This window comes from Lepidochelys kempii, chromosome 6 (genome assembly GCF_965140265.1).
Source record: "Lepidochelys kempii isolate rLepKem1 chromosome 6, rLepKem1.hap2, whole genome shotgun sequence".
Lineage (NCBI taxonomy): Eukaryota > Metazoa > Chordata > Testudines > Cheloniidae > Lepidochelys > Lepidochelys kempii.
In genome coordinates, this window is record NC_133261.1 from 95,368,057 (window position 1) to 95,387,941 (window position 19,885).

Below are 19,885 nucleotides of genomic sequence, written 5' to 3' on the forward strand. Positions count from 1 at the left end.
AATTGTGTGGTGTAGAACTCTTTTCTCTTGTCCGTAGTGGATAATGTCCCTCCCAGAAAACAAAACTATTGTTCAAAAGATCCCTGCAAATATGTGCAAGAATAAGTTGTTTTAAAATAAATAAAAGTATATGTTAGTCGATACGTACAAGGAGCCTGTTTCTCCTCTGATGTATGTTGGTTTTACCCCAGTAAAAGGCCATTTACTTCTGCAGAGCTGCACCTGTCTTACACTAGTGTGAGATGAATCAGACCTTTTAAGGCATTTCTACTATTATTGTGTTTGTTACTCTTATGTCCCAGGCTTGAAGAGAAGCACCTTAAATCAAAGCACTGAGACTTGATAATGAGAGTAGGTAAACTATGGGCTTTCTCAATAATGCTCACAATGGGAGCTCTGTGAATAAGCATGCCAAGTCCTCTCCTAATGTTTACAGGATTGTTTTAAAAAACCTGGGGTGGATTTTCTAGGAATAGTTTCTTCTTTGGTTGTTCCAAAGCCATGGTCAGGATATTAGAGTGGATGTCCTCAGGAATCATAGAATCATAGAATATCAGGGTTGGAAAGGACCTCAGAAGGTCATCTAGTCCAACCCCCTGCTCAAAGCAGGACCAATCCCCAATTAAATCATCCCAGCCAAGGCTTTGTCAAGCCTGACCTTAAAAACTTCTAAGGAAGGAGATTCTACCACCTCCCTAGGCAACGCATTCCAGTGTTTCACCACCCTCCTAGTGAAAAAGTTTTTCCTAATATCCAACCTAAACCTCCCCCACTGCAACTTGAGACCATTACTCCTTATCCTGTCCTCTTCTACCACTGAGAATAGTCTAGAACCATCCTCTCTGGAACCACCTCTCAGGTAGTTGAAAGCAGCTATCAAATCCCCCCTCATTCTTCTCTTCTGCAGACTAAACAATCCCAGTTCCCTCAGCCTCTCCTCATAAGTCATGTGTTCCAGACCCCTAATCATTTTTGTTGCCCTTCGCTGGACTCTCTCCAATTTATCCACATCCTTCTTGTAGTGTGGGGCCCAAAACTGGACACAGTACTCCAGATGAGGCCTCACCAATGTCGAAGGACAGTGCAGTTAGGTAGGATTAACATTTCAGAGTAGCAGCCGTGTTAGTCTGTATTCGCAAAAAGAAAAGGAGTACTTGTGGCACCTTAGAGACGAACCAATTTATTTATTTATTGTAGCTCACAAAAGCTTATGCTCAAATAAATTGGTTCGTCTCTAAGGTGCCACTAGTACTTCTTTTCTTTTTGTAGGATTTACATTGTTACTACTTTTCTTTTTCAGTAACTTGTTTTGTCCTTTTTCATTCTAGGTGTATTTTCACATTTGGTTTTGGGTACAGTGACTGAGATTTTCAAAACTTGCTGTAACATGTTAACATGTAGTTGGAAAAAGCTAAAAATCAAATATATCCCCAAGTAATGTTGGTCCCGATCCTGTAAGGTGCTGAGCAATCTCATTTTAAGCCGTTCTGTTCATGGGATAACTTCTCAATCAAGCACTGAGTTTTGCTCACTCATTTTGGTGTGCAGTAGATTTTTGCTCTTTAATGCTACCCTTTGAAAATATAGCTGCATGTATACATACTGGATGCATATTACATTGCACACACAAATGCAAGATGCATATGAAAATTTTCACATGCAATGTAGTGTTTTGTGTGCTTTCCTCAAGCTCATATTTTTGGAAATGTTGCTTGTACTGTGCATATTAAACATCATCCTAGGTGTTTTCAAATTGCTCTGTCTTATCTTTCTCAGAAAAAGCTCTAGTCAGAGATTAAACAAAGAAAAACACAGATCCTGACATTTATGTTTTGTCCATATAGGTCGAGATCTAACCATTGCAGGACAGGCCGTTCTATCAAAAAAACAATCATTCATACTTTCACTGACCTGTAGCACTCTATATTTAAAAATAAAAAAAGACCAAAGAAGACAGAATATTTTTGCCTTTAGATTTTATTAAAATACAAGAAAAAAAAAACAAATCTAAAAAGCACACATTCCACAGAGCACCAATATTATAACACATTTTTGCTGGTTCTCCTATGAAGTATATTTCTGACATCTAAACAATGATGCACACACAAACACGTCTCTACCCACAGCACTCAAATGAATGGACATCAAGCAGACCCTCCAAACAGAGACAGCAAAACGCAGAAAGAAATACCAGTGTGATAGCATCTGAACGCCAACGGAGTTAGTTACTCTTTTGTTAGCGGTCTTCATGAGCACACTAGCATCCCTACCTTGCCTTCATCCCCCATCTGTACAGCCCAGAATTCAGGCCTGTAGTTTGCTGCATATGGGTCGTGCATTGATATGGTGTAGAGTCGAACAAAACTGGCCATTATTCCCTACCTGATACCTCTTTTATTGCTTTGGTTATAGTACTGAATGTGTTAAAAATCTTAATCCTACACCCAACAACATATAAAGATCTCACACACACCACTGAGACATTTTTAAGAAGCTTCGTGGATTTCTCCATCTAGTCAACCTTCAGAAGAATAATCGCCTTTAGCCTTTCGAAGTCCTTAGCACAGCTGTTCAGTGACATACATTTTGCCATGCATTTTTCCTTTTTAAATGTGCCGGGCCTGATCCTCCACTGCCTTTCACCTTGTGTCATCATTTACACAAGTACAAAGGAGGAGCAAAAAGCTATAATTCTGGTGGTGTCACTTACACTTATTTTGCAATGATACAAGGCAAACGTCTGTTGAGAATCAGGTCCAAAGTGACTCTGCAGGCATGCTAGGATATTTTTAAAAACAATTAACAATCCCCAGCTACTGTCAAGAGATAGCACTGAATTCCCTATTCTGTGCAGTGACTTTCTGGAATATTTTCAGGCACCAGCCTCTTCTGTGAATTCTATTCAACTTCAGAATATAAAATTTGCCATACTGGAATAAACAATAGTTATTCTGGTCCAGCAGATGCCTTGTTTAAAGGTACAGACAAAGGCAAACCCAACCTCACAATGCACCTGGCCAATTATGCATAATTATGCCAATTATCCCAAGTTAGTAACAAAATTCCTTCCTGACTCTACCTAGCAATCAGTTTACAGCCTAATGACTTTTAATTTTTTTTAATCCTGCTAACATAACTTCAGAAGTTAATCTTACCCATATGTGTCTATTTGTATCATTAATGGTGACATTATTTCATCAATTTTTAAACCTTTTCTAAAAGTTGTGCCCTTTTATATCACCAAAAAATTAAAGGAATTGTATTCAATGTTTCTATTAATCACTTATAAAAGAGAAAACACCTTCTTCTCTTAAGCTAATTTATTTTCTATTGAAAATATCCCCCTCTGCTTTTTGGCCATATGTCTTCTGGAGGGATCAAACCAATTTACAAAATGTATCCCTGTAATGATAACCACAGAGGTTGCCAGCATCTTTGCATTTTGGCCAGGGTCAGAAATTCATGTTGCCAAGAAAGAAAGTTCTGATCCTTGAGGATTGTCTATTTACAGAAGCCAGTTTTATAATCCCCTTGCTGTGCAATGAAAACCCATCTATGAATAACAAGATACTGCACATGAGAGAGTGACAAAATAGTAGAAATCCAAAAAGGAGAAAAAAAGCTATGCGAAATTACGGTGACTTTAGCTATGCAAAGGAGTATTAGAGTTATTAATTCAGACTCCTTCTTGTGATTTTAAGATATGTTTCAACAGTCATATTAGACACTTGGGTTGGCATTTCACAGACAGACAACATAGACAATGCTAAAAGCCCCAGATTGAAGAAAAAGAAAGAAAGAAAGAAAGAAAGAAAGAAAGAAAGAAAGAAAGAAAGAAAGAAAGAAAGAAAGAAAGAAAGAAAGAAAAGTTTAAGCTTTACAAGGCACATCGGGTTATAGCCTGAAGCAGTTATGGAATGATATCTGAAGAATGGGATAGAAAATAACATTGAAAATATTACATTATTATATATACCCACTGCATGTCTTCATCTGGAATACTATTTTCAGCTCTGGTCACCCTACCTGAAAAAGGTATAGTTAAGCAAAAACAGAAGGAGTCCAGAAATGGGAGGAAATGATAAGAGATATGGACCCATATGAGGGAATTGAAAGATTAGGCTTGTTTTGTTTAGAAAGGACACAAATAAGACTTGCATCAAAAGTATACAAAATAATAAATGGCACACAGAAGGAAAATTGGGTGCCCCTATTTACTCTGTCTCATAATACAAGATCAAGGGGAAATTCAATTAAATTGAAAGGCAACAAATTTGATAAAAGGATTTAAAGCAAAATAAAACACAGGATGTATTTTGATCATCCGGTTCACTGCCACAAGACATAATTGAGCTCAAATTCTTCATAGAATTCCCAAAAAGGACCGGGCATATATATGGATAATGAGGACATCTGCAGTCACACTCGAAAGGATGACAGGTTTCAGAATGGTAGCCATGTTAGTCTGTATCAGCAAAAAGAATGAGTAGTCCTTGTGGCACCTTAGAGACTAACACATGTATTTGGATGCCACAAGGACTCCTCTTTTTTTTTTTTTCTTTTTTTTTTTTACTAGGAAGGATAAAACTTATAAGGGCACAAGCCAATCATTAACTGTCTGTGGTTACGAACAAGTAACTCCTGTGGACAGGTTACTTCAGAATGGTCCAGCATAGGGATTCTTGCACCTTCTTTTAAAGCATCTGGACGCTATTGGAGATAGGATACTGCACTAGATGAACTAGTTATCTGATCCAGTAGGAAATTCCTATGTTTCTGTGTTCATAGGTTTAAGGTGGCTCTCCCACACAGTCATACAAATGTGTAGCAATCTACCGTAATAATTGGTAAGTCATGACCACTTCACTGAATGGTCTGAAAAGTCAGGCTTCGATACCAGAAGGTGGACATTGGAGGAGATGAATATTCAGCCTACATTTTCCATTATTCGTTTTTTTCTTCTTACCTCTTACTAAATACCCTTGGCCCACCCTAAAGACGACAACGGTGTATGTCATCTTCCCTTTTTCCCCCCCTCATCACAAATTACTTAGAGCAGTTATGAAATCTTGAAATACAGGAGTACCATGCTCTTCCGTCCACCCAGCTGAACTTGGCTCTCTGAAGTCCATTCCCCGCCAGTTTCTCTGGGATGCATTACCAAGGTTTGTGTATGCATCCGGGGGGAGGCATGAACCTGGATGCATAAGAAATCACACTCACACAGCTGTCAAAATGTCATGTCTGTGCTTCAAAGAGCCAGATTTTTAAAAAAATGCCATGTGAATTAGCTGAATTGACTCACACCAAAACAAAAGGAAATATGCCATGTGTGATTAAAGGGACACTGTAAAATAGAAATTTCTCTTTTTTTTTTTTTTTTCAGTTCATCCCTGTGTCTGTACTAACATCTCAGATGATTGGCAGGGTAAGAGATTTAATATTCTTCTTTAATTTTCCCCACTTTATGCTGTTTGCTTGTTTTGCATTTCTCTCAGCTTGGACTGTGAAACTAGGCTGGTCAGGTTCACTCTTGTAATTAGTCAGTTTCACTTCCCAATTTTCATGTACTAGCACAATGGAAGCATGTCCATTTGTGTTAGGTTTTGTAAAATCCTTTAATTTTTTACAAAACCTCAACATATTTAAGGCCTAGACTAAGTTGACAGTGTCTCTTTAAATATACTTCGGAATATTCCCCTCAGCCATTCTTGAGAAACCCAGCCATTTGTTACAATTGTTCTTGATAATTCACTCAGTTCATCCTTAACCTCTTCAGAGAAATAAGGTGGTGACTGTGAGACCAGCGTGGTGGGTTTTTTTTTTTCCCCCGAAAGGCTTCTGAGAAGAAGAATGAAACATGAACAAAATGCTATCCTGCCCAACAGAATTGCAGTTACTGAGGCTAAAGACTGTTTAACTTTCCAATGAACTAATATGGCTGTAAACTAAATGCAGGCATTTAGGATAGCAAAAATCAACTTGAGCACTTTAACAGGGTAATCAACTGGACAGGTTTCAATTCCAATGAGGTAAACTGGTGTGTAAGTCCCCCCTGCTCAAAAATATGCCTGCTATGTCAAAAGAAATAAATTACTTTTACTAAAATAAACACAAAATAACCCCTAATTCTCTCTCTCTGCTGTTTCTGTTTAAGAAAGAAAAAGAAGAAAGCACTGATAAATACATTTTTTCAGTTCCACATATTGAAGGCTGGCATCAGCTGAACTCTTCTTTCTTGCCCTGGGCATGAACTATGCGTGTGTATATGTGTGTGTGTGTGTTCGTGACAAACCATCCCACTTTCTGAATTTTCAAAGGCAAAAGTTATAGTTTTATTACACAATCTCTGTTTCTTTCTCCCTCACTCCTTTGATCTTAGGATCTTGCAGCCTCTTTCCTCTGTATCCTTCTTCTCCCCCCCCACCCATCACCTCTTTCCTTCACTCTCTCTCTCACAGTGGTGACCAATGTGCAGCCTGAGAGCCAAATGCAGCCTATGGAGTTTTATGGTGTGGCCTGCTGCCAATATAATTGTTAACATACAGAGGCCTAAGAGTGTGTGTATGTGTGTGTGTACTGTACACACACACAATTGAGAGAAGCTACCTGTAGAGAGTACCAAGAACCACATACAATGTTTCATCTTGTACTGAGCAGGCAGTTTGCACTGCATGGTGGATCTTGCACTCTCTGCTGGGTCATACCTCTGTATCAAAACAGGAAGGCAGCCATAATCCACTCCATTTTTTGCAAATTAATTGAAGGTCTCAGGCTGCTGGCAAGCTTCCTACACAGGCCTCAATGGAAAAATGAGATGGTCCCTGATCAAATACATGAGGTTGCCTCTCCGCAAAATCGCCTTCCAGGAAGCAATGCTTTCTTCTCAACCTAAAGTCAACATGTTGTGAAAAGGGTGGGAGAGAAATCTCATCCCACCACCTTTCATGCACTTTTCACAGTATGAAAAGCACTTTTCACAGCACTTTTCACAGTGGCCTTTTCTGTCCTGTTAACAAGGCAGGAGTAGGGTTGTCTCACACAATTCTCTTTTTATGTGCTGGGTTTATTTATTTATTTTTTTCCTAGCTTGCATTCATTTGACCTTATTATTGAACCTGTTCTCCTGCAACAGGCCCAAAAAGACCTATTGTAAAACTGTGTGTTTTTTTCCCTTTTATATCACTTTAAAGGGACAAGGCTCTTGACACACTTCGCTCATCTTAGGCTGGATTTCATCTCTTGCTGAAGTTTTGCTCCAGCCAAAGCCGGACTTCCTGGAGGTTGTAGAAAAAGGGGCCCTTGCCCCCCAGGTAGGCAATTTTCTGTCTCTGCACAATGCACACTCGCTCGAAGGAGACCCCATAGGCCACATTGGCATTATTGTCCATGCAGTCAGCTACCACTTGGCACTGGGGTGGCAAGGAAAACCGTTCCAGAAGCTGGTGAGCAGCAGCACATCGGTCTTCCTGGTTCCTGTGTTTCCTCACCTCAAACGAGGAGGAAGAGATCCCAGGGGCGGCCCAGCCATCCGATGGGTGAGCCTCATCAATGTAGACCAACAGGAAATCAGCCACACCTGAGAACTCCTCCACCAGCTTGCCGAAGGCCGACAGCTGGCTCGTGAATGGGGGTCAGGTGGCTGAACCAAAGTTAACCACCAGCGGGCGCTCTGAATTGACAAAATCCAGAAGGTGGCACTTGGTTCCATATTTCCCGCCAACACTTTTCCTTCTGATACTGCTGCTGCTGCAGCCATTAGCTATGTGGATCACATTGGAGTTTGGGGCTTCTCCTCCCAATTTCACCTGATGGCAAAACAAATAAAGACATGACGAGTTACTGTGACTTGCTTCCACAGTGTCTTTCATGTTCGCTCTCACTAAACAAACACAGTCAGCTGTTCAGACAACACAGTGTACTCCCTACACAGAAAATGCTGCAAAGATCCTGGTTTTAAGCAAATGATCTGTATAAGACCAGTGTCTTCTCCCATTGCTGTGTTTCTCCTGAAGCAGCATGAGGAGAGAAGAGAGTGTCTAGTGTCTGAAGGAGGTGGATGGTAGTTAGGTGTTCATGGCCTTATCGCTAGATCTGACTCTGACTCACTGTGTGATTGTGGGAAAGTCCTTGCACACATCAGTGCCTCAGTTTTCCCATCTATAAAATGGAGGTAATATGTATGTATCACACAAGGGTGTTGTGAAGATTGACTAAAGACTAAAAGGTGCTCTGAAAGATGTTATGGAATTACAAAGTACTATACTATACTATAAAAGACAATTAATAAGTCCAGGCACTGCAACTCCTGCACATCTCTCCTTGGCATCAAGCTCTATAACAACACCGTAATTGTCTTTTTATTTCCCTGCCAATGTTTCTCTCTTCTCATCTCCTGCCTATCTCATGATGTTCAGAAATAAATACTGTTTTGATTGAATTCATATAGGGCCAAATCCTGAGGTCCTAATCCAGACTGTATTCAGAAAATACACTCTTACTGAAGCTAGCGGGAGTTTCAATTGAGTAAGAACTCTAAGGACTTCTGAATTTGGCCCACAGAGGTCATCACAGATTTTACTACCAAGCGTTGCCTCCTGAAAAGCCAGAACCAGTAAGAACCAGAGTTGAAAGCAGAATGCTCAGCTGATGTGGGGAAAAATCTTCTCCATTACAGCTAAAATCCAGCAATGAGCACATTGTAGGTACAGGGATGTCCACCTCTTCACCTGAAACCTAACTGTCCCTCATAATTATATGATCATTCATGGTTCAGTTCCACTTTCTCAAAGGGTAATTGACACTGAACCTGTTCTTCCTTTCCCCTAAAAAGAAAAGGAGTATTAGTAGCACCTTAGAGACTAACCAATTTATTTGAGCATAAGCTTTCGTGAGCTACAGCTCACTTCATCGGATGCATTCAGTGGAAAATACAGTGAGGAGATTTATATACACACAGAACATGAAAAAATGGGTGTTATCATACACACTGTAAGGAGAGTGATCACTTAAGATGAGCTATTACCAGCAGGAGAGCGGAGGGGAGAAAACCTTTTGTAATGATAATCAAGGTGGACCATTGACTCTCTCTTCAAGCCAACAGATTTTATGGGAATTTTTACTGTTGTATTTAATGCTACTGGAACATATAGCTAATTAAAGAAGTTCCCAACGTGCCTGTGAGGTAGATGGGCCTCATTTTGCCCAAATTTTTCCAGTTTTACTTTGGAAAAATATTATGAATGAACATTTTTTGACCAGCTTTATACTCATCAATACATTTGAGGAAAACCACAATCTGCTTATGAATATTATGTGGGCGGAAAAAGAGGCTATATTCACTGAGTAAATTCCTCTTTCCCAACTCTGCATTCAGCTCTACCAAATGCCACTTTCAATGTATAGATTCCTAAAGCCTGGAGGGAAAAATCAAAATTGTTTCAATTGGACATTAGTATAATAGTGCCCTTCAATTATTACTTCACATTGGTGCCAAGGGTGTTAGCATGTGTGACTGTTCTCCAACAATGCAAGGGTGTTCTCTGTGCCTCCCACAGGAAGAGTATTCCTTGCAAACCAAAAAGATGAGGTTTAGAGACAAAATAAAAACTGGTTCCATGACACCCTGTAGACTAAAAAGCAGCCAAGATATTCCCCGGTGTGGCTAACCTCATTTTATTTCCCACAGCCACAAGAAAGTCTAACGGCAATGGGGTACCTATCATGTTAATTTTTGCTTCAAGGAGAGCTTGTGTTTGCCGCTTTGTCTTTAATGAGACATCCTTGCCAAGCAGGCATTCACAAGGCATTTTCTCCTCCTGCAGAGGAGTAATTAGGTCGGTGCCTCATTCCATGCCAATGTTAGCCACTCCAAAAACCCAACCCTGCCCAGTCATTAATGCTTAAACACAAGCAGCAACATCTCCGCTAATTGGTCTTGATGAAGTTCTGACGTTCCCAAAGGGCCTCTTCATTTCACCAAACTCAGGAACGGGATTGACACAGGATGACAATATCATCCTCACTGATCATCTGCATTGTGGGACTTTTCTGTTCTCTTTGTTGTCATTATTTATTACAGAAAGGAAAAAAATAGCTATTGGAAAAAAATTGACGCAATGAAAATGCCTATCAAAAAAGCCACATAATAGTCAGCCGAACTGCTTTTGAAATCTTACACAAAAGCTGGCAAAAGATATGTTCTAAGAAACAAACCAGCAGAACTTCTCTCACATGCAATAACTCTGGCTCCAGCATTCATATAATCACGCACTTCTGTGCTGACTATTTAGTCAGTCAACGCTGGCCTTATGGGTCCCAAGCTGAGGTGGATGATCCTGCTTTCAGAGGACAGCAAGCTAGCCCATGAACGGTGAGCCCCCCCCCATCTCCACAAGCAAAGGGATCTCCCCACCTCAAAGCAATAACGTGCACTCATTTGACTGCTCTGATACGGGGCATCTTGTTCTGGAGTGTTGTGCGCAGTGGAAAGGGGGAGCAACACTAGTGCTGCTTTAGCATGTCGACTGCAAAATGAAGGGGAAGGGGAGGAAAAGAAAGACCTATTCATAAACCACAAGCTGGAAACAGAACATACTACCAACTTTGTTGTACATTTTACGCACGGCCTGGGAAAAGCCCCATAGACAAAACATCATCTCCTCATTTATTTTCTTTTTGCTTTGCTTTTTAACAGATCTAACGTATCCCTCTTGGGATCCTGCGCACTGAAAAATTGCTTTTGTGCCCCACATCAGGGATTTTCGAACCACTGGCCAGGCTCATCAGGCTACATCAGCTCCCTAAAGAATATAGGTGTTGCCAGATAATTAATTAGTCATTTAAATATGGACACGCTGTATTAGGAATTGGAGCCCAGTTACTGGCTATGGACAGAACCCCCTGAGCTCTTAACTCCATTTCAAGTTCTTCTCTTTGCTTTGATTCTATTCAGTAAAATGCTGCCCCAGAAGAGCCTGTCATTTCTCAGAGCCTCATCCAGATGTTTGTCAGGCTCTGGCAGCAGGGTTATTCAGTATTAGTATTATTTGCTTTTTTACAAGACCCAAAGTTGTGTAGGAATCCCACACTGCATATAAATCACCTAAGGTCCCTTCCTGGAAGAGTATACATTAATGTCCACTGTTCATTCACCACAGGGAAGAGGGCATTTGCTTTTAGAACAGTGTGTACAAGATGGGGAGAACAGGGGACGCTGGATTTCATCAGTGCTCTTGCTCTTTATTTAGGTTCAGGTCTGTGAGGCTGAGAGAGGAATGGGGGAGAAGAAGAATTAAAATGACAGTCCTAATAAAAATCATTGGCCAAACCCTCCCCTCCTTACTCACTTAGGGACAAACTATGACTGGCCCATATATGAGAATACACTGCAGGGGGAATCACATAAGGAGTCCTCGCTTCCCACATAAGGACCTGGCAGAATTCCACTTCTACTCCCTCTATATTCCCCTAGGGGCACATAATGCTCCAAAGACAGGTGAGAGTAAACCATGGGGAAGCAGGACCATGGAGTGTAGTGGCCTTGTGAGTCAAACACGGCTCTGCACCACCCCTAATTTTGGGCTGTATGTACAAGATGTGACTGAGGTCTTCATTATTATTATTTGTTAACAATATTGTCCAGGTAAAGGGGCATTTGGGGAAGAGTTGGCAGCCCGACTTCCCGATTCTGGAGTTCAAGCCCAAGCCCTGTAGAGTTTGGGTTCCCAATACTGAGGGGAAGGTTTAGTTATTATTAGTAGTAGTAGTAGTTTTAAGTTTCTTTTATCATCATTTGTGCTTGAAAATTTCAGTGAAAATAATTTTGCTAATGTTACATTTTGTAAAATCAGTGCTATTAATACAGGTTTGGGGGGACAAATATTTTTAAACACTACACAATGCTTACATTTGGGACCTAAAACTATTTGACAATTCCTTTTTAGTACAGGGCTTATTTCATAAGTTCCTCTTATTGCCATAAAATTCAAAGAAAGACACTTCCTTACTCTCCAGGTCAAAATAAACAAAGATGATGAGTAAATAAGGGTTCGGGCTAAGAGGTCTTTGCTCTACTGTCTGAAAAGCCTCCCAAAGTAGCATTGTAACCCAGTGCTTTGCTGAAAAGCTGACCAATAGGAAATGGGGCACTTGCTCTTTATACTACCTTTGCAAATATTGCACTGCAATGTTGCAGAACACCATTGAGCAATCCATGTTGTCAGAAGCTGTCATACCCTTCCAGATGTTGAGCTGCATGCTGGTGCTTCTAGGAATGAGTACACCTATTACATGGGAAGAGGGCCATGGGTTTGATGGTATGTCTGATGATTTAACTGAGCTTCCATCAGAGCTCATAGCACTGGTTTAATCTACTATTAAATCAAGAGATGGGCCCGTCCCCTGAAGATTGGATCCAGATCCAAACTTTCTCTAAATTCTGGAGTCTTTATGTGAGAGCTTGCTTTTGGTTCAACCCTTTTTAGAGACAGGAAAGAACTGCACACATAAACTTAGCTATCAATCCATCAATCAAACTATTTATATCATTCTGATCACTGTAGTATTGGGGAGAGAGAGAGAGAGAATGTCTTCTGACATTCCAAATAATATAGCTGCTTCAATCAAATTCCATTTAAAACACAATCCAAATATAGAATTATCCCTCAAAATTACACTGGTGCGGAGGTGCAGAATAGGCAATATTCAATCTTGGACAAGTGACAGGTTTAAGACCCTACTTCCTGCTACCCTTTGAGGACTAGAAATGAAAACTATAAATCACTGGACAGTGAGCTTCATAGCTTTCTAATGGAATACCCATTCTTAACTTTGCAATGGAATTTTTCCATTGTCCTCTTGTTATAAACTATTATTGCATGCAGCAGCAGAAACTTGAGGCAGCCTTTTGGTTAGGACATTATCACCAGGGAGGATCTAGTAGCAAAAATAAAAGACTTTAACATCCTCAGTGGGCAAACAATAGATACTTTGATTTATTTGTTTAGCAAATGTACAGCATTCTCTTACACTGGAACATTTTACATAAGATCTCATTTCCCTCCTCCCTCCACCCTCTCCCCCCAGAAAAATAGGAACAACTGAGTAATTCTCTGATGTTTGTTTGTTTGTTTATTTTCTCATGCACATTTTATCTGTGATTAGAATATTTCTTACAACTTCCTGAGTTCTGGTTTCTGATTTGAACATCTGCCAGATTAATTGTTGATAGTGACTACGCTGTTCCCGCTTGACGATTTATATAACACCCTCCTTATTCTCCTCCAACGAGGAAGCAGGGCCACGGGGTGTAATAGCCTTATGAGTCAAACATGGCTCTACACCACCCCTAATTATGGACTGCACGTACAAGATGTGTTGCAAAGAGAGGTTCTTTAGAATAAGGCTAACTATTATAATGGGAGTTAACAGAGCTAGCAGACTAGGCTTCATCTCAGAGAAAGCTGAGGGTGCTTTTTATTATTTGGACACTGCTTTCTACTCTTAACTGTTCTGTAGTGTTGCTGTGTGCTGTTTACAAACAGCTGTGTTCCCCCATAGAAACGGTGAGTGAAATGATTACTAGGAAAACATGTATATCTCTCTGCATGCATACACAGAGAGAAAGAGAGAGTTTGGGGGATATTTATATTGCTTCTGAATTAATTATATAGGTCATCCATATGAGTGACAATAAAGCATTTATTTCACATCACATCAAGTATACTCTATGTGCCTCATATTTTACAGAAATGCAGAAAGCCTGTTATAGAAGGATTGAAAAATGTTATTGGAACAATATTTAACTCTTCTGTTGGTAAGGGCATATGCCTTAGCATCATGATGAATTCAGCTGTTTAGAGTCCACAAAAGGAGATTAAAATGTTAACTAACATATTTAAAACACTTTTAAAATAACCTAAAATAGCTTTCTTATACATAAAAGGTTTACAGTTTTGAGGTCCAACATTTGGGATCTTCCAGAACTAGAAGCAAGTCCCATCAGAAAGATAGGAATAACAAGTACAAATCTGGGTGTAATGTACTATGTCAGGGGGGGCAAACTTCTTGGCCCGAGGGCCACATCTGGGGATGGAAATTGTATAGCGGGCCATGAATGCTTACAAAATTGGAGGTTGGAGTGTGGGGGGTGAGTAAAGGCTCCAGCTGGGGGTGCAGGCTCTTGGGTGGGACAAGAAATGAGGAGTTCAGGGTGTGGGAGGGGGCTCTGGGCTGGGGCAGGGGGTTGGGGTATGGTGTGGGAGGGGGCTCCGGCTGGGGGTATGGGTTTTGGGGTGGAACTGGGGATGAAGGGTTGGGGGTACAGGAGGGTGCTCCGGGCTGGGGCCAAGGGGTTCAGAGGGCAGGAGGGGGATCAGGGCAGGGTTCAAGATCCAGGTGGCACTTACTTGAAGCAGCTCCCAGAAGCAGCAGCATGTTCCCCCTCCGGCTCCTACACAGAGGCACAGCCAGGTGGCTCAGTGCACTGCCCCATCCGCAGGCGCTGCCCCTGCAGCCAGTGGGAGCTGCGGGGGTGGCACTTGGGGCAGGGGCAGCATGCAGAGCTCCTGGCTGCCCCTATGCATAGGAGCCAGAGTGGGGACATGCCACTGCTTCCGGGAGCCACGCGGAGCCATGGCACACATGGAGCGGAGCAAGCCCCCAGCTGGAGCACTGGAGCAGCGCAAGCCCCAGAGCCCACTCCCCAGCAGGAGAGTGCTGGATTAAAACATATGAAGGGCCGGATGCAGCCCCCGGGCCGTAGTTTGCCCACCCCTGTACTATGTGCTTGTCTACATGGCGATTGACCAGAATAGCTCCCCGTGCAGGCACTGTTCTGAAATAAAAGTCACTTTATTCTGCAATCATTAGTGCACTTCCAAGCCAGAGTAATTATTCTGGAATAAAATCATTTTTGTTCTGGAATAGTATCCACACATGGAATTATTCCAGAATAGCTATTACGGACTAGTTTATTTCACAATATCCATGCTAGTCAATTTTCCCCTGTAAATTCTTTTTAAAAATTTCAAAGGTAACTAATTTGTTTGGAGAGGTAGTGTGTCTAGTGGCTAGAGTACTGGGTTGGGAGACAGGAGACCTGAGTTCTAGTCTCAACTCCACCAGTGGCCTGCTGGGTGACCTTGAGCAAGTTACTTCACCTCTTTCTGACTCAGTTTCCCCCTTTGTAAAATAATACCTTTGTAAAGTGCTTTGAAATTTACGGATGAAGAACAGCACTACATTACAGCTAGGTAGTATTATTACTAGACTGGGTGCTGGGACTGGGTGCTCTTGGTTTCATTCCAGGTTCTTCCACTGTCTTTTTGTGTGGCTTTGGTCTACTTCAACTAGCTGTGCCTCAGTTTTCCCATCTGTAAAATGGGGTTTACATACCTCACAGAGAGTTTGTGCGTTTACTTACTATTCGTAAAATGCTCTGAGATGCTCATTTGACACGCGCTATGTAACTGCAAAGTATTATTACTAGTGAAGAAGGCCCTTATTCAGAAAGGCAGTTAAGCACATGCCAAATGTTAGGCATATATTTAAATCTGATTGACATCTACCCCCTCTGCCCAGCTGGATTTGGGAATACAGCAGTTAAGTGGTTCTGACATGTAAAATCCGTTTCAGGACTTGGAAAACTATACATTTGTGGAGAGTTCCTGGTGAACACTCTTTAGGTTCATGCATTTCGCTGTTTTGCATTGTTTGTTCACATTTATGCCACAGAGCTGCAGACGTTTGGTCTCCTGTGGACTTTATCAGAGCAAATTAGCTTTCAATTTAACTAGCTTTTTTTCTCCCTTCCCCTGCAGAAGTGGCAGGAGACTCCCAGAGATTCATATGCAAGCAATTTACAACCTACTCCTCTTCCATTCTTAATACTGACCTTCAATGTATCGTGTCTCCTCTAAAACTTGGCTCTCATACTCACCTCTGCCTCTACAACAGTCAGGAATCTTCAGTGTTCTTTGGGCCTCATCACTGAAGTCAACAGGAATCTTTCCAATGATATCTATCGTTACTCAATCAGGTGCTTTGTGAAGGCACTGTGAGCCTTTCCTTAAGAGTCACTGCTGTGAAGGAATCCCCACCCCACACCCGCTGCCCCCTTTTGAGACGGGGGGGGGCGGGGTAAAATACTGGCCCTATTGAAGTCAATATGAATTTTGCCATTGACTTCACTGGGACCAGGATATCGCCCTACATGATATGCTTGACATGTTCTAGGCAGTTTAAAGGTAAAATAAAAGGCTTTTTATTACCTTCTAAGCCCTGAAGTTAAGATTTGAGTCTCTTTGCTAACACCAGTGAAGAGCTACCCACTCCTTCAGGTGTCAGTGATGCCATCAGTAGAAGATGAGGAAACACTGAATCATGAACTCAGCTCTTGGCAGGAATGGAAAGACGGAAGCAATTTAATGGCTTTCTTTTAAAGTGCATTATGCATCATTTGAACGTTGATGTAACTTACTACAGAAGTTAAAGAGTTTTCATATATATAAGGCTTTTTGGAGACTTTTAAAACATTTCCATTCACCTTCAGGAAGCTAGTGAAAGTGTGAGCCTTCTCCCAATGTGAGGCACAATGTTCAGAGCCCAGGCCTAGGAGCTGGGAATACATGAGTGCTAATCACAGCTCGGCTACTGGTTTCCTCTGTACTCATGATCAAGTCGCATGTTCATCTTTCTGTCTCACTTCCCCAAGCAGCAAAATGGGAATAATGACGTTTAGCAGCCTACTTCACAAGGGCACGGAGACATTTATTTAGTTAATATCTGAAGTGTTTTGGAGATTAAAGTGTGATAGAAGTTATTAGAATTCTTATATTTTACAAATATTTGATTTGTATTGTGGTGAGTTAAGGAGTTGATTGCGGTTGAGATAGCTAAAATAATTTGTATGTTTTATATATAGAAAATTATGTACATGAGTTTCAGGACATGCAATTGGTGCTATATATCAAACTAAATCAGTAACTAAGCACCACTGTCAGCAGCTCCCGACAGCTCTACTTAAGAGTAAATATATAATGCTATTGTAGGGGGAGGAGAAGTAACACAACAAGAAATATTTTCAGCAGATATATAGCTATGGTTCAGACAGGATACAAGAGATAATTAACCTAAGTCCATCAAATGGGTTTCTGTTTTTAAATAATCTTAATAAAACAGCACATTCCAATAAACTGATCACAAGGCTGCGAGACAGCAACTTCTGGTTTCTAATCCCAGCTTTGCTTCGTAGACCTTGTCTAAATTAATACTTAGTTCACAGCAAGTCATGGTGTGAATTTACTCTGCACTAGCCTGATGCAAGCTAAGTGTCCACCTGAACACTCCTGCCACACACTAAAATTTCCCTAGTGCACTTTGGTCTATCCCTCTTTGAAATGGAAGCAGATTACAGAGCACTGGGGAACTTTTAGTACATGGTAGCTGGGTCCACATGGATTCTTGGTGCTAAGTAGGCTAGTGCAGGGTATATTCACGCCCCAGTTTGCTGCAAACAAGGCATTTGCATAGACAAGCCCTTACCTGCTGGATAATCTGGAGCAAAATCCTTAATGTCTCAGTGCCTCAGTTTCCCAATCTATCAAGTGGGGATACAGTTACTTTCAGGGGTTTTATCCAGACTCATTAGTTAATGTTTGTGTGGAACTTGGAAAGAGCATGTGTTGTGTAACTGCTATTAGCATTATTAACCAAAATCACCAGCGGACCAAATTCAGTGATGAATCCTGGTCACGTGCCACTTGAGGCACATTGTGCATGTGGCTAAGAAGAAGACCAGGCAACTGTCCCTCAGCTGGTTACAGGTTTATTTTTAAGCTTTGTCATGTCCTGTTTTCACCACTTTCATAAGAGAAAAGGGACTCTCTTTTTAAAAACCTACTCACACTGTCACTGTGCCCTCCTTCCCAATACAAAAATTAACAGATGAGCTGAATAAAAGTGATGATACAATGATATAGGGTTATGTTTAATCCTTTGCTATCTTGGGCATTCAGATCACCTTGAGATGTTATTTAAAGACCTAATTTTGTATAACTTCTGAAGATATTGCACTGGTTAAATGGTTGACAAAAGTATTTAATAATGTTCAGCGCTTATATAATATGTTTCATCCAACACCCTCAAAGCACTTTACAAAGATAAGTACCATTATCCTCCCGGTACAGCTAGAAAAAGGGAGGCAGGGAAAAGTTAAATGACTTGGCCCTAAATTGCACAGGGAGACAGTGGCAGAGGAGGACACAGAACCAAGGTCTGTTAAATCCCAGTCCCCTGCCCTCCTGAAGAACAGCTGTTTTCCACTCCCCCTAATGCCAAACCAAACTCTAGCTTTGGCAGGGCACAAAGGGGAAACATCGTGCAGAGCGCACAGCTCCCCCCCGCCCCCCGGAACGGGGGTGCCTTTTCTTACCTCCTCTCCGTCCCCCTTCCCACCTACCCACCTGTTTGTAGGCATCCAGAAGGAAGCTATTCCAGACGCAGCGGAGCCCCTCCGAGGTCAGCATTCTTCGCCACTCGCCACGCGCCGCTTTAGACCGACTCAGCAGCAGCACCATGTGCTTCAAGAGGATCACAGAGTCGTAGAGTGCAAGAAAGAGGCAATTGGAGAAAAAAACCGGCAAGATCTGAAGCGCGATCAGCAAATCCACGCTTAACAGACCCATCTTCCCTGCTGCTGCTCCCCAACGGGTTCCCTTCAGCTCCCTTGTTTGCCCTGAACACTCATTTAAAAAATAAGATAAAATAAAATCAAAGGCATTTTTTAAAAACTCATCAGCCCCCTCCACCTCCCGCCTCTTTCTCTCAGCGGCCGCAGGGATGATTAAATATACTCAAGCTGGTCAAAACCATAACTCAGCGTGAAATTCATTCAGTTCTGAGCTGCTTTTCCTTTTTCAGAGACTAAAATGTTTCCCTTATGCAATAGCCCTTTTGAGCCCGTTAAAGACAGAGACAGCTGTGCTTCCACTTCCCTGCAGTTATACAATTTAAGCAGAGATCGTTCACTTTCCTCTCCTGTCCCATTGTTTCTCAGCTATTTAAGCACTAAGCAGACCTCTAATTTCTGTGTCACCGGTGTTACCAGGTGCAACGCTACTTTTTTTTTTTTTAAGGTCTTTGTACACAAACTTTCTGTTCCTCTCTCCGTGTGCCCCTGTCTCCCTCCTCTCTCTCGCTATCTGTCTGTGGTGCAAAGTGCTTTCCCTCTGGAGTCCTAGCCTGCTTCCCTGAAGCCTTTTATACATTCCCTGGCTAATTGCTGCAATACAGAAATGAAACCCTAATCTTGGTAAAGATCTTGACGTCAATGTAAAAGAGGGCTTTACTTTGGCCAGGGCTGCTGTGAATAGAAAAGTGAAATTCTCAAAACTTTTTTTTTTAAGAGAAGAGAAAAGAGAGAGAGAGGGAGGGAGGGTGGAACTTTGCTTTGTTGTTGAAAAGGAGAGGAGGGAAATCGCAATATGCTGCTGGCTGCTCTTAAGAAACGCTTTCAAACTTTGGAAAAAGTATTTTCATATGACATGGAAGATAATCCAGCTACACAGGCTTCTGCTGTTGTTTTCTCTTGAGTTTCTCCCCCCCCCCCCTCCCCCGCCTTGCCCTTTTGTCTTTTCCAGGAAGGTGTGTGAGTTGATGCATCCCTAGAAAGGGGATATTTCTGTATATTTCCCTTCCACTCCCATTGAGTACAATGTGTATGGTGTTTTAAATATCTTTTGTTGTCTTCTCGGTATTTAAGGAAACATAAGAAAACACCCAGGACTGACTTCATCTGCTAGTGTGTAAGATAGAGAGAGAGAGAGAATATGCTTTCCGATGAGTTTTGTTGAAGTTGAAGTTCCTGACTGAAAAGATAATGGGC

At 41.5% G+C, this 19,885-nt stretch overlaps 1 protein-coding gene across 2 annotated transcripts; it reads right to left on the reverse strand.

The window, feature by feature from the left end:
- Window positions 1–1,959: 1,959 nt before the first annotated feature.
- On the reverse strand, window positions 1,960–19,223 carry DIO2 (iodothyronine deiodinase 2). Of its 2 annotated transcripts, none has more exons than XM_073349329.1 (2): window positions 18,465–19,223; window positions 1,960–7,808 (listed from the first exon to the last, which is right to left on the reverse strand). In XM_073349329.1, exons 1-2 carry the CDS (start codon window positions 18,684–18,686, stop codon window positions 7,224–7,226), a joined length of 807 nt encoding a protein of 268 aa, XP_073205430.1. In that variant the 5' UTR covers window positions 18,687–19,223; the 3' UTR covers window positions 1,960–7,223. The 2 variants fall into 2 exon arrangements, with proteins under 2 accessions (XP_073205430.1, XP_073205431.1); XM_073349330.1 differs by having other exon boundaries at window positions 7,236–7,808.
- Window positions 19,224–19,885: the final 662 nt, after the last annotated feature.